Genomic DNA, 15,279 nt, shown 5'->3' with positions numbered 1-15,279 from the left:
TTTTTTTCTTGTTTTAAATAAACTTTAAGAATGTATGTGCATTTTAAAAGTTGAGAATCAGTTCAAAACTTGAACTTTTTTAGTTAAATATTGAGACAAATACTCTGGCATTGGTGAAACCTTAAACAGAACAATCAGAATGAACAGTTTGTGTAATGCAGATGCACTCAAGTGTTGGTTTACCTAAAGGGTGAGACCTCCTTTCTTCAAATTGGAGGTGGGTTAAATAAGTTCTTAGAAACAGGAAGAATTCATATAGTGGTTTTGCTTTGTACATATACCAAATCAAATGCCTTAATTTTGACAAAATGTAAAATGTATTTAATTTCAAACAAGTGACTGTCGGCCTCACTGTTGGATTGCTGTACAGTCAGCCTTCCTTGTGGCATCCCGTGAAGTTTACAGTGTAAGCCTGCTCTAGGTTTGTGTATGCCAAAGTCAGTCTGCTTATTTAGGAAAAAAGGCAAAAATCTCTTGTGTTGGACAAAACACAGAAGTGTCTCTTTTCTCTTTCTGTTTATATCTCTGTTAGGGATTCAGTCATTCACAACATAAAAATGGCACTGAATTCTCAAAATTGGCAAGATTTCTTTGCAAGTGAAGTTCCACATATTTTAAACACTTTTTTTCTTCCCCTTTAGCTATCCTGTTCTTTTCCTAGAACCCTTTTCTCTACTTTGCTAGGGAATTTCCCCTGATCCTCACAGCTTTGTGAGGATCTTAATAGAAGACATTAGTTTTATGTAAATCTTAATGATAGGAACACATTAGATAGGAACACATTAATTTTTTTAATCTAAGTGTAATGTGTTGTACTCTTAACAGAACAATTCACTAAACTTTAAATTATCTAAATTGTGTAGACTATCTTAAAGAAACTGGAACAGAAATATAGAGATATGGCATTAGGTGATTACTGTTCTTTGTAATTTCCTCATTCTTAGGCTCCCGAGGTATATCTAAAATCAGGCGACAGGTCTGAAACTATTTTCTCTGTTTTTTAATCAAACCACCTTACCTTCCATCTACCTGTGTCCCTTTATTTTCCTCCATTTTTCTGTTCTATTCTTTGCATTTCTTCCATATTGAAACTCACTCTTTTGGAACATGCCTTAATTTCATATTTTATAAGGTTTTTATTATTGTTTTTTTGTTGTTGTTGTTGTTTTTTAGCTGAGCCATCCTGCCACCTGTTGGCAGCTCAGCAGCAGCTCAGCTCGGGCCGGGAATCGAACCGGCGATCCTGTTGCTCAGAGCTCGCACTCTTGAGCGAGCTCTTAACCAACTGAGCCACTCGGCCAGCCCAAGGTTTTTATTATTGTTGTAGTTATACTTTGTTCACAGTTATTTCAATGAAAAATAAATCTGAATTTGGTGCCTTTGGGTACTTTTAGTTTCAGGTGTAATAATAAAGACATGAGACTGGATTTATGTACAGTTAAAGGAATCACTTTAAAATAAATTGTATATGTTTCCATCTTGATTCCTTACATATAGCAGTAGAATTCGATGGTTGGGATTTAAGAAGATTGCCTTTCTAAATGTGGGTTTGTTAAAAGGTGGAGGTCCTTAGAGTTTATATATTTTTATCTTGCAGTGTTGAAAATAATAGATAATTCAGGTTGAGACCCTTAGTATTTGAGGGGAATATGGTGAATATATATTATTAATGATTCACATAGAACTGTTAAATTTCCTTATGATTTTCTAATCACTTCTGAAAGTTTTGTTTCAATAAAATGGAATCAGACTTTCTAGTTACTTCCTTTTGACTATTCTCATGAAATTATAGGAATGATTACTAAATTTCACTTGCCACCTTCTATCATACTGGGTTGTCAGAAAAGTCATGATACATTTTTGCAACGAAAAACATAGACTTTTCCGACAACCCAATAAAAGTGATTGAATGTGTTAAATAAAACAGATGCTGGGTAAATAAGTCCTGTTTAGGAAAAAGAAATATAAGTGACATTGATAATAATGTAGCTTAATAAATTACCGTAACTTTTAAATTATATGTCCCTTGAAAAAACTATTTTAGCTACCAGAGCTGAATGTTGATGCAGGTTTCTCTAGCTGGCTTGTAGGTAGATAATCATTCTGCTAAAATGATCCAGTGATAAATATTAGCACCCAGTCTTAATTTTGCTTATGGCGCTGGATACCAGTCACACAGTAAAATGACTCTTCCAGTGTCTCAACTGTTACGTAGGAGGTAGTGTTTTATATTTTGCTACCAATATCTGTTGATTTTTAAATGCCCCATTACATATGACATGTTAATTATGACATGTGATAACATGTATTGAGATTTATTAGGGATGATTAATTATTCTCAGTGTAGTAATTTGGGGCAAATGTCTAGGTCCCATTGCTTGTGCTACTGGCATCTGGGCAATAACTTCAAGAGACAGATAAGAGTTTACTCAAGTACCTTAGGTATTTGTAGCCAGTTTTTTCTCACTGCCTTTTATTTCTTTCATTTCCCCAAGCCTAATCACAGTTACGATACCACAACAGCACAAATTTAGTAACTTTGAATGAAATCCCTTCCTTCCACACTTATCCCTCAGGCTGCCCTTTTTGGGGTTGGTGAATCTTTTAAAACAGGAAATGGTGGGACATAATTTTACATAGGCCTTATCTCATCATTTACTGTTATAAAATGGCTTATTCATAAATGTGGCCCATGGAAGATTACCTCTTTCCTCTTCTAGGTTACTTACTTTTTGTTTGTTTTTTATTTTTTAATCTTCTAGATTGTAGAAGGCATGAAGCAAAAAAAATGGAGTATTGAAAACGTTGCCTTCGGTTCTGGTGGCGCTTTGCTACAGAAGTTAACAAGAGATCTCTTGAATTGTTCCTTCAAGTGTAGTTATGTTGTAACCAATGGCCTTGGGGTATGTCCTTTAACTTTTACCTTCTTTATGTATCTCAGTAGAATGTAGTTATTGAATGCAATAGTCAAAGGATAATATGGTCCTGAACTATTAATAAAATTGTTGGATACCACTGACCTTGACTCAGAAACAATGAAAGAAAAGAGACATTAGGTGGGCCGGCCGAGTGGCGCATTGGTTAAGAGCTGGCTTGGGACGCCAGAGGGCCCTGGTTCGGATCCCACATATGAGGGCCAGTGACACTGCCTTCTACAGCTAAGATGCTGAGCAACAGCTCAACCTGGAACTGGGCTGCTGTGAGTTGCTGGCGACAGCATAGGCTGCAACCCCTGCTACAGTGGGTTGCCATGGGCTACCATGTGTAGCCAGCAGCCAATGTGAGCGGCCAGCAGCCACAGTGAGCGGCCGTCCAGAAGCCGGAGACTGATCTGCCTCGCCCGGGGAAGAGCGCAATGATGGTGCCAACTTGCGCCAGTGAAGCAACGTCCTCCACACCTAGACTGAAGAACAAAAGGACAGCAACTTGTCTGTTCCCCTTCCCCGATTCCCCAGCACTGTTCCCATCCCCCAATTCCCCAATAAAAATCTTAAATAAAAAAAAGAGACATTAGGTAATAAATAATGTGACTTAAGAAGAAAAATAAGATGAGAGATTATGTAAGAGACATAATGCAGATCAGGCATTTCTCACTGCTTCAGTACATAACTTTGAATCAAAAAGCTGGCCATATTTGAGTGGGATTGTCAGCTAATCTAGCCATCAAACATTAAAGATGGGCAAGTACAAGTGTAAACAGTACCAAAACAGTGTTTTAGGAAGGCGAAGAAGTATGAGGTTGGAGTTGTGATGCCAGAATCATGTTCTAGTAGCCTTAGAACATGAGAACCCAAGTAATAGGCAGCTGAACAACAATCCCACTGGATCTTCATATGCTCTTGAGAGTCTGTGGGTCAAAGGGTGAGAGGGGGGGATACTAACAGCTCTCAAGAATACCTGGGTTGGTCCTCGGCTTTACTTCACGTCCATCTTTCTTTGGAGAGTTCTGGGATTGACCCATCTGTTCTTTCAAAGCCATCACTAGTTGCTCCTATTATGTTTTGCCTCCTACCTTTCTGATCCTGAAATAAAAGTTCTACTCTCTCCAGGTTCTCTAGGTCTTTTTGCTTCTGACAGTAACAGGGATAATAATAAAAAGTAACCGAAGGGAAAGGTTATGGAGTAGGAAAGCCTTTACCTTAGTAAAATCCTAGTCCCCTTGCAATGGGTTATATAATTGAGTTGACATAGCGTTTTTGGGTTTTTTTTTAGTAACATGCTTAGATGAGTTTAAAAACAATTGTAATATAAAAGGAGATACTTTAAGGATCACATGTTAACCTCAGAGACTTCCTAAAATGAAGTATGAGGTATGTGCAGTGGTCAGAAAGGATAGCCAAGATTTGGATTTCAGTCATCTCTTCTTTCCTAACAGAGGACTCTGGCAACAGGCCAGAGTGGATTGGCTTCATTATACCTATAAAATGCCTTAAAATGTATATGTAAATTATGTATATGCTTTCTTTTTAATGGAGTTAAATGACCATTTCTGATGGTTAGTCTTCTTTTTCTCTTTCTTAATTTGGATTCCAGGTTAATGTCTTCAAGGATCCAGTTGCTGATCCCAACAAAAGGTCCAAAAAGGGTCGATTATCTTTACATAGGACACCAGCAGGAAATTTTGTTACACTTGAGGAAGGAAAAGGAGACCTGGAGGAATATGGTCATGTATGTATCTGCTATTGGTTTGGTTGATTTGGTTTTTGTTGTTTTTTAACAGTAGTAGTTTGGCTCTCCACACTAAGAAAGGAGGCTTTTATGTTCTATTTTAATTTTAAATTATTTTCAGAACAATTTTTTTCTTGGAAAACAAAGCAGTTTTATTGTAAAATGTACAATAGCTGACCTCACCTACCAAAATAAAATAAAAAACCTAAGTAGCTAGATCATAAATATGAGACCTATATATACATTGGATGAAATACTTTGTAACATTCAAAAAAAAAAAAACCATTTCCACATAGTGACCAGCAGGGCAGTGACTGATGAGTTTCTGAGTTTCAGCAAACTGTATTGATCTTATTCTCACTGCCAATTAGCAGGGAGCGTTTTCTGAAGAGGAATAGCTAAGCATACTTAAAGGATGCTATTCTTCGACTTCTCATAGCTATTTCTATTATAGTAAACTTTGGTGATTTTAATAGATAAATGAAGGGCTATCCAAATTGTAGCATGTTGTTAAAGATAATTCCATTTTATCTTTAGATAAAAAACTTAATAGAACCCAGTTTAGATGGTTTTCTTTAGTCTCATTTGATTCTCACAGCAACTCTGGGCTAAAAAGGCAGATTATGTTATTTTAATAGTGTAACATGTGAGAAACTACGTGACCTGACTCGTTATATAACTAATAAATGGTGACACCTAGATTTAACCAAGTTTTCTGATTCAAGTCAACCAAACTGGAAAAAATTTTAGTATGCTAAAGTAGTCTATATGAGCTAATGGTCTTTAACATTTAAAAGTACATTTATATAAAAATAAATAAATTACATTTATATTTAAAATTTATAAATTTCTGTTTTTTAAGCCACTGGATTGAAAAAATTACTCATTTTTAGAGGGATACTACTCATGAATATTCATATTCTCAGAAAAGTTTACATTAAACATAAACACATTAATTTATTACTTTAGATTCTTTATACTATATCAAATATTCCGTTTGTTACTTTTATTATATTATTTTAAGATTTTGAGCCAAAATTAATAAAATAACATTTTCCTGTTATCTTTAAAGAAAAATATGTACGTTCCTAAACAAACTTTTTAAATTAGATCCCTTTGGAATAAAAAGGGGGCTCATTTCTTTACAAATAATGGAGGGCTTGCTTTACAACTATTTATCATATCCCACAAAAAAAAAAGGGCACAATATCTTCCATTGGAAGGTGTCCATTCTGCAGTCTCAGGGGAACAACTAATCTGTTTCTTTTTTATTGCATTTTAGGAACAACTGAAGTACCCAAAGGGTACTTTCAAGTTCCAAATTCTGATTTCCGTTAGGCTTCCACAGCTCTAGGAGTTGTTCCTCAGTCTGGCAGTTTTCATTTCCAACTATGTTCATATTAATAAAACCCCCAACTTCCTTATCTTGGTACTTATTAATGATTTTGAGGACAATCTAAACGATATTATAGAGAAGAACATTATCTTGATCACTAATAACAGTAAAACAACATTTGCAAGAATAATGTACAAATACTGAAGAAGGCAGCAAGTGAATTAAAGGTTAAAGAGAAAGGGGAAAAAATGACTAATGCAGAAATTAATTTCAAATCAGTTTCTAATACTTTATGCATTGTATTAGAATGTGAAATAAGAGTGGGGTCCTCCTACCAAAATCTCTCATACATTAGGAAGGTGGACACTAAGGCTTCTGGAACATAATGAGGAAAGCTATTCTTCCTCCACATTTCACTGCCTGTGAATAATTATGCTTGATTGTCCCCTCCCGAAAAAAAGACTATGAGTGGAAACTACATTCACTCCTCCACTTCACCCAACAAGTTCGTAGAATACCTTCTCTGTATTAAATATCAGGGTTGCAAAGATAACCTAGGTTCCTTTCCTCAACTGACTCATAATCTTATAACAGGCAAAAAAAAAAAAAAAAAATCAATGTGAAAAACAATTTTTTTGTTTGTTTGTTTGTTTGTTTGTTTGTTTGTTTGTTTTTTAGCTGAGCCATCCTGCTACCTATTGGCAGCTTAGCGGCTGCTCAGCTCGGGCTGGCCCCGAACCACTGTTGCTCAGAGCTCAAACTCTTGAGCGAGCTCTTAACTAACTGAGCCACTCGGCCGGCCCGTGAAAAACAATTTTAAAAAAATAAATTATATCCCTTTATTTAGCCTGTTAATGTGGTTCTTTTAGTGGCCTTCACTTAACTCATAGCTATCAAGACTTCGCTGAATTAGTTTATCCCAAATGGACTAAAGTTATTTTAGATATAGTCATAACTATTACTTTTAAAAAGGCATTGATTTTAAGAGTATGTGAATGATATTCTAGAGTATTTGAGGCAGTAATCAATTTATAATCATCTAAGCATTTTGAATAGGAATCACCATTCCTCAGATTTTATTTAATTTCATGAAACAAAATGCTACAGCTAGAGCAGTGTGATTTGAAACAACACAATAACAAAAATATTAAATGTCATATGTATCGCAATCTTCAGACTAGGTAGAAAAGCTTATGCATGATAGATTACGTTTGATTTTTCAAAAAAAAATTAGAGGCAGTTAAATTCTTTAATGCGACAGGAGTGGCTTTACCAGACCCAAAAGGGAATTTAGTCCTCATTTCTTAATTTATCTTTATTACCCTCCCATGGATCAAATGGATTACATGTATCAGTGACTCTTGGAATATACACAAAGTCTCTTTAAATCAGTCATTATTCATTTGTCAAGAAATCAGTAGCTACTTCTGTTTCTGATTGGGTTTGGTTTCTTGTTTTTCAGGGGTGTTGGTTTTGAGGCCAAAACTCAGTGACTAGGAAATTTAATTAAATTCCAGGTTGATGAGTTTACTGGTATTGAGTCTGTTGGCTAGGAACAAGGGAAGGTCTGGCAGGTTTTCCTTGCCGCACTGTCAGTTGTGATTATCAGTGACAGCCATAGTTCTGGGCAGCCAAGCAGTAAGCATCTTCCATTGGAAAAAAGAGATGGGTCTGTTAAGTTGTTTTGTTTTTCCTTTAAGGAAAACTGTTTTAATAATGTATTGGGTTGTCGAAAAAGTCATGACACATTTTTGCAATGAAAAACAGAAAAAATATGTCATGACTTTTCCGACAGCCCAATAAATAATTAGACCATTCGTGCTCACAAATGTTAAATGTTTCTACATAGCCATTTGCTCTCTGCCTGCTCCAGCAGCTTTCTTTGTGTATAAAATCATTTTATACTTTGAACACCATCAACATCTCTGTGTATTTGACTAATCAGCCTAATCCATCAAAGCATTACTTAAGTATTTTCCTTGATAGTCTAATTATTAAATATTATATTTGTACAGGATCTTCTCCACACTGTCTTCAAGAATGGGAAGGTGACAAAAAGCTACTCATTTGATGAAGTAAGAAAAAATGCGAGGCTGAATAGCGAGCTGGAAGCAGCGCCTCATTAGGCTTGGCTTTGTGACTGGGTCTGTGTGCCTGCCGGTGTGTGTGTGCGTGTGTGTTCATGTGCATGCACGCACATGTACACCTGTGTGTGTATGTAATACGTGATGTTTATTGTACAGATGTGTGGGGTTTCTTTGTGTTTTATGATACATTACAGCCAAATTATTTGTTGGTTTATGGACATACTGCCCTTTCATTTTTTTCTTTTTTTTCCAGTGTTCAGGTGATCTCAAATTGGGAAATGCACTTAATCATGTAAAAGATTAATGCTAAAGTAAGCTTTTTAGGGCCCTTTGCCAATAAATAGTCATTCAATCCGGTATTGATCTTTTCACAAATAACAGAACCAAGAAACTTTTATATATGACTAAAGATCACATAAAACAGATTTGCATAAAATTATCATGATTGCTTTATGTTTATATTTAACTTGTATTTTTGTACAAACAAGATTGTGTAAGATATATTTAAAGTTTCAATGATTTAACAGTCTTTCCAACTTTTCATGATTTTTATGAGCACAGACTTTCAAGAAAATACTTGAAAATAAATTACATTGCCTTTTGTCCATTAATCAGCAAATAAAACATGGCCTTAACAAAGTTGTTTGTGTTATTGTACAATTTGAAAATTATGTCAGGTCATACCCTATAGAATTACTAACCTCACTGCCCCTTGTAGAATATGTATTCATTCTACATTAAAGAAAATAATGGTTCTTACTGGAATGTCTAGGCACTGTACAGTGATTCTATACATTGGTCATTGTATTGTACCAGTGAAATGCCAAATTTGAAAGGCCTGTACTGCAATTTTGTATGTCATATATTGCCTGTGGCTATAATATGCACCTCAAGATTTTAAGGAGATAATGTTTTTAGAGAGAATTTCTGCTTCCACTATAGAATATATACATAAATGTAAAATACGGACAAAAGTGGAAGTAGTGTATTTTAAAGTAATTACACTTCTGAATTTATTTTTCCTATTCTATAGTTGATATGACTTAAATGAATTACTGGAATGGGTAGTGAGTGTACTTATTTTAAATTTTTTGATTCTGTTATATTTTTCATTAAGTTTTTTAAAAATTAAATTGGATATTAAATTGTATGGACATCATTTATTAATTTTAAACTGAATCCCTCAATAAATAATACTCCAGCAAGTTGTTAAATGAAGATAAGTTATCCCCAATGAAAAGCATGACAACATGGGTTTGGATAGAAGGATCTTAACTAAAAGCAGAAAGTTGGCTAAATTCAAGGTGTTCAACATCAAAACGTCCTAGAGTGATTAACTGCTAGATTCTAAGTCAGTCCTCACATCTGATTAGAGACCAGTTTTATGGTTTTCGAGATGATTCTTTTATATTTAGGTCTGTTCTTCTAAGGCAGGGGTTGGCCAGCTGTGGCCCACAGGCCAGATTTGGACTGCTCGTGTTTTTTGTAGATCTTCCCTGCGGCTGCTTTCTCAGGATAGCAACAGAAACTGAGTGGTTGCAATAGTGGCCACACGGCAGCCCAGAAAGTCTGAAACATTTACTATCTGGCCCATTCCAGAAAGATTCTCCACCTCTGTTCTAAAAAAAGGAGTGTGCCTTGAATTTTAAGAGAAATGTTGATTTCCAGGGAAGGGAGGAGGCTAAGTTGATACAGTTTGTCTCTTTTGTCCTTTCTTTTCTCATTTAAGAATCTGATATTGGAAGACTGATTTAGAAAAGCTTTAACAACATGACATTAAATGTGAATTTTTAAAAATTAAAAAGCCATAAATCATCTGTTCTAAACAACTACGTGAGAAAGTATTTTATCAGTAGAACAATAATGAAAAGTGAGTTACCTTTATTAAACGTCTTTTATAAGCATCATTAAAAAGAATATAGGTTTTTGCAGGTGATTCTAAACGCTGTTTAATGAGAAATAAGCATTATTCACTTTTAATAGAAGTTTTCATCTTGTAATTTCTGGTAGAAAATAATTTTAAGCTGTTATTCTTTTAATGTGTCTAAGTAAAGATTAGTAGTATTAAAAAGAATACCTTTCTTCACAAAATGTGCTTAAGGGGCTTACAGAGAATTAAAAGAAACTATATTGCCAATAACAACTTTGAGAACCACCCATAATTTTGATTTTATTTAAACTTTGGAATTCACTACAGACAATATTCTTTTGTGTACTTTGAATTTCAGCGATTTCCTAGTATTTAGAGGAGTTTTATTTTAAAATTTCAGTGAATGTTAAAATCTGTACATTTGTACATGGCCATAGATTGGGGATGGAATGATTAGTTCTGTTAGCTCTTAGCCAGTTGGAACTGATGAATCCCGAATTTCCATCACTAAGCACTTAGTATTAGGCCATCCCCATCTGAGTAGCAGTGGTTAACATAGACATCAAATAGAACTCTGCTCTGTGTCACCCTTAAATCAGTCTAACTAGTCCAGACAAAAGCAAATGGCATGTGTTGGGTTTGCTTAAGTCACTAGATTTACAACCAATACCAGTTTATCCTCTTCAATTCATAATATCATGAAGTATTTGTATTTTAAATAGGAGATAGGAGTTCTGTGTTAAGACTCTTTATTTGTACTCTATACTTAAAGTAAAATGGTTTTAATAATTATCACTTATTTCCTTTCTTGAAATAAATTGTTACGAAAAATATTTTATAATGAAATCCATCTTGGAAAACTAGAAAGAGAAAAATGGCAAGGTATTTATTGTTCTGTTTGCCACAATTTAGAATTCAACAATTAAAACAAGTATTTTATAGTTTTACATTCCTTTTTAACCCATTCAGTGGAGAATGTGAGCTTTTCTCCAAAATTGTATGTTAAATCAATTCTAACATGTTCAACATCAAAGATAAACATGTAATAAACATGGAAATAAAGTTTAGCTCTATTAGTGAAATGTAAAATTTGACTGTGTGCTTCAAATAATGGCATTTAGAGACTTGCCCTTTTTAGATATTCCTTCAGTTCAAAGAATTAGAGAATAAAAGAGAGAAGTATTAGAGATGACTCCTATTTTTACTATGTGCATCTGTATGATTGGCAGTACCTCTTACTAAGAGAGAATATTAGAAGGAGACCAGATTTGGTGGGGGGGGGGGAGCACAATTCCTATATACAGAGTTGAGATGCCTTTGAGACATTTAAATGTGGGTATTAGGAAGGATACACAGATTTAGACACAGAAGGGTCTCAAGGTACGGATTTGATGTATAGATGATCACTGGAGACACAGGAAAGGATACTTCTCTAAAAAGAGTATGGAAAACAGCCTGGCAAACCACAAGCCAAATCCAGCCCACTGTATATTTTTGTAAGGTTTTACTGAAATGAAACACAGCCATGCCCATAGTTTAATTATTGTCTTCTGCAGCTTTCATACTAATATGGCCGACTTGAGTAGTCGTGACAGAAACCTTATGGCTTGCAAAGCCTAAAATATTTTACTCTACGGTCCTTTAAAAAACAAAGCCAATTTCTGCCATAAAGAGGACCTAGGACAAAACCATAGGAACTCTTGGAAGTTAAGTGGCAAAAGATGAAAAGCAAAGGAGACTGACAAGTGTAGATGGAAGGAAACCAGGAAGAATAAAGTCATGAAAGCCAGAGGAAGGGAGATTTTCTGCACAGATGTTGAATGCTGCTAAGAGATGAAATAGAGTGAGGAATTAAAAGCATAGATTGGATTTAACCTAGAAATAATTGGTGGCTTAGAGACATTCCCTTCCAGGTAGTAGAAGAGGCAGATGTCAGAAAGAAGCTATTGTACTTTACACAACGGTGAATTTGGGGTTTCAAAAGGAGAGAATGAAGCGATAGTGTGTCTTCTTTTCCCTTTTCAGCTACTGCTTTATCTCTGAAAAAGACCCAGGAAAGAGGAAGAAGTTGAGGATAAGAGTCAACAGGGAGGGTGATGGTGTTGGGTTCTAAAGAAGGTGGAAGAGGATGGGGTGCAAAGCCCTGGTGGAGGGATTGGTTCTTGGATGGGAGGGGGTGCTTTTATTCTAGAAGAAAGGAGGAGAGGATAGGTGCATGTGCAGGCTTTGGTTTTCTCTGTGAAGATTTTGGAGTTGGAGTATTTTTAATGGAGTTTGTAAAATAGTTATTGTGGAGAATAGAGTGACCAGAGGTGTTGTAGGACCATAGAACAGTGTGGAGGACCCAACTCATTGGTGATTGAAAACTTACAGTAAAAATTTGCCTATTAAGATTTTTTAATTTCCCTCCCTAGTAGCACCCTGATGCCTGGGTCAGACAGAAAATGGGAGATACTTGGGGTTTTACTAGATAATTTTGAAAGAAAAATATGATAATTGAATAGTTACTAAAATAATTGAGTTGTTGAAATAATGGCCCTACAGTGTATCTAAACTGAATAGGTAAGGACATGAAGGCATCACAAAGCATTGGGAAGACAGAATCCAGTGGACAGTCTGATGACAGCTCTAATCTGTTGGGAGTTGTTGAACAAGCATGTTTAAAATGACAAGAAACGCTAGTCTGAGACCAGGTGCTTGGATTTAGTGATTTGAGAGGAGCAAGTTCATGGTGTAGTATGATCCAAGGTGTGACTTTGCAGTGGCTAAATGAAGTAAAAATCATTGGAGACAAGACAAGGTCAGGAAATCTGAAAGGACAAGTGGGTTGTGCGGTGGACAATAAAATCCTCCCGGAAGATGGCAGAAGTTGTACTGGAGAGGAAAGATACATCAGGTGCCAAAGTGTTCCGTGAATGAAGGGAAGGGACCAGGAGGGGGTCAGGAGGCAGCAACAATGAGGGATGTGAGCCTCAAAGGGATCAGGCAGTGGAGACTCGGCAGGCAGAGGGAGCTCAGCCTCCTGGAGGGTCCAAGCGTGCGTGACAAGGGCAAACTGATTAAAAAGTGTTGTGTACCATTACCAACAGTTTCATGTCCTTTACCAGTCACTCAGACCATATTTGTTGACTTAGTGAAGGAAATGAATAATGTAGATCAAAAATTCCTTGGCTTTATGAGACTGATGCACTACCTACTGCGCTAACGAGGCACCTAAAAATTCCTTGGTTTTATTAGCTTGCTACAAACCCCGTTTTCACTGATGCAGGCCCAAGTGTCCTAGCCTTTAAATACATTTTACATTTTTATTTTGTTTTGAATGTTTTAAGAATTACATTTAATTTTTTAAAGAGACCAGCCAAAGCATTCTGCAGCCTGTTAAAATCAGTCACCTCCCATGTATTTAGGCTCTTACCACCTAATTTTAAATTATGGTTTTATTTTATTCAAAAGTTTCTCTAATTGTTCCCCAGAGACACTCTATATTTGGTTCACAGTTCTTCATTCCATTAAAACTTATTAAAATATTTAAGTTATTCCAGCTAAGTGAAATATGTTCTTGCAAGGAATTTTAGCATCATGCAATTTATCAACTTCACCTAAATTTTTTTTAACTAACATGAAAATGGGTCCTAGATTATCAGGAAGTTGCCTGCATGCCTTCACATGGGCTGATTGACCCATCACCTCATTGGCATAGAGGACTCTTGGTGACTTAATTGGTATATTCACAAGGGACCTGAAGCTGTTACCACTTTTCAGGGCTCATGTTGCTCTCTTGGTGAGAAGGGTAGCCTGCTGATTGATTTGGCAAGTTCATAACATAATCTCTGCAGAAAAAATATAATTTGGTTTATATTGATTTATGTTCATAGTGGAGGAAAGAGGCATCATTCTTTGGTTGGAAACAAAATTCAATTAAAAATAGTTATCCTGACCAGCTTTTTTTTAAATTTAATTTTGTAGTTAGCTACTGAGAAGCTACTTCTTTGACTTAAACTGGTGATGACATGCTGTAGTTTTTATTAATCCTTTAGCGTTTGTACTTCTGAGCCCTCCTAATGAATTGGCCACAAGTTGAATTCTGATTAGGTCTTCCTGAATAGCCTGAAGATTTCTACCAGATTTCTGAGCCTGGGAAAAACCAACTCTTATCTTCAACTTCTCCCTTTCTATTCCTTTCTCCTCAGCCAATAAACATGTTTGTACTTCTCCCATCGTTTAAAAATAAAGTGCCTCCCTTGGTAACACCAGCGCTGTTCTCCCATCTCTCATTCATATCCAGGCTTCACGAGCTGTGTACATTTCCTCTCCATTTACTGCCTCATTTCTCCAATCTGGTTCTCAGCCCTCATTAAAACCAGTGACCTCTTGATTACCAAATGAAAACATTGAGTTCTTATCTTACCCGAGGATCTCTCCTGTACTTGCCACTAATAATTCATTCCTTGAAACTACTTTGTCTTCTATGTTGTAACATCTTGAGTCCCTCCTCTTCTCTCTGGGGCTGTTTTTCACTTACCTTTTAAATGTTGGCTTTTCCCATTTATCTCCATATTTATCTTGGCTGATCTCAGCCATTCACATGGTCTCGGCTGTCACCTCTCTACTAAAGCTTCCATACATATCTGTAGCCCACACCTCTGAATTTCCCTACCTGTCTAGGATGCATTTCCACCCAGATACCTACTCAAACTCAACAAGTCCAAACTTCTATTCCTCCTGACTGACTGCCTCATTTGCAGGTTCAACCAACCACCGAAGTGAGACTTCCCTCTCCATTATCCCACACATGTAATCAACTTCACAGTACTATTGATTTACCTGCTAAATAATGTTGTAATCTATCTTCTCTCTAACTCCCATTTCAAACTCAAATCTCTTCCTGAAACAATATAAAAAGTATCTATATAGATTTTCTATCCTCAGCCCCCTCTCCCTCCCACTCTGCTACCAGTTCCCCACTTAAATCATTTGCTGCTACCTTAAGCCTGCGGGCTAATGCTCAAAATGCAGCCTATCCCACAAAACCCTCCCTGATCTGGCGCGTGCTACACAGATAACCTCATGTCTTGTCCTTTGTTTTCTCTGCCATCATCACTGACTTGCTCTGCCTCACACACACATGCACGCAGACATGTTACACCATTTTCCGTTTCTCTGCCTTTGCGTATGCTGACCCCTCAGCCAGGAAAGCCTGCCTCTGGCTAACTCATTGTAGGTGATTAGGTGATGCCTGTAAGAATGGGCTCGCTGCCATCTCCTCCTCACGTGCCCTTTCTCTAGCCTCCACAGGTACTGAGTATTTGTAAACAATA

At 36.3% G+C, this 15,279-nt stretch overlaps 1 protein-coding gene across 1 annotated transcript in view; it reads left to right on the top strand.

Moving 5' to 3' along the window:
- NAMPT (nicotinamide phosphoribosyltransferase) overlaps positions 1-11,050 on the top strand; it is a 39,368-nt gene extending 28,318 nt beyond the window's left edge. The window contains exons 9-11 of the mRNA XM_019660160.1: positions 2,763-2,903; positions 4,534-4,668; positions 8,020-11,050. Coding sequence (XP_019515705.1) covers positions 2,763-2,903; positions 4,534-4,668; positions 8,020-8,130 — 387 coding nt within the window. The 3' untranslated portion in view covers positions 8,131-11,050. The remainder of the gene's footprint in view (positions 1-2,762; positions 2,904-4,533; positions 4,669-8,019) is intronic.
- Positions 11,051-15,279: the final 4,229 nt, after the last annotated feature.

This window comes from Hipposideros armiger, unplaced genomic scaffold, assembly GCF_001890085.2.
Source record: "Hipposideros armiger isolate ML-2016 unplaced genomic scaffold, ASM189008v1 scaffold_312, whole genome shotgun sequence".
NCBI lineage: Eukaryota > Metazoa > Chordata > Mammalia > Chiroptera > Hipposideridae > Hipposideros > Hipposideros armiger.
The sequence above is the reverse complement of the archived record's forward strand: the minus strand, read 5'-3'. Positions and strand labels throughout refer to the sequence as shown.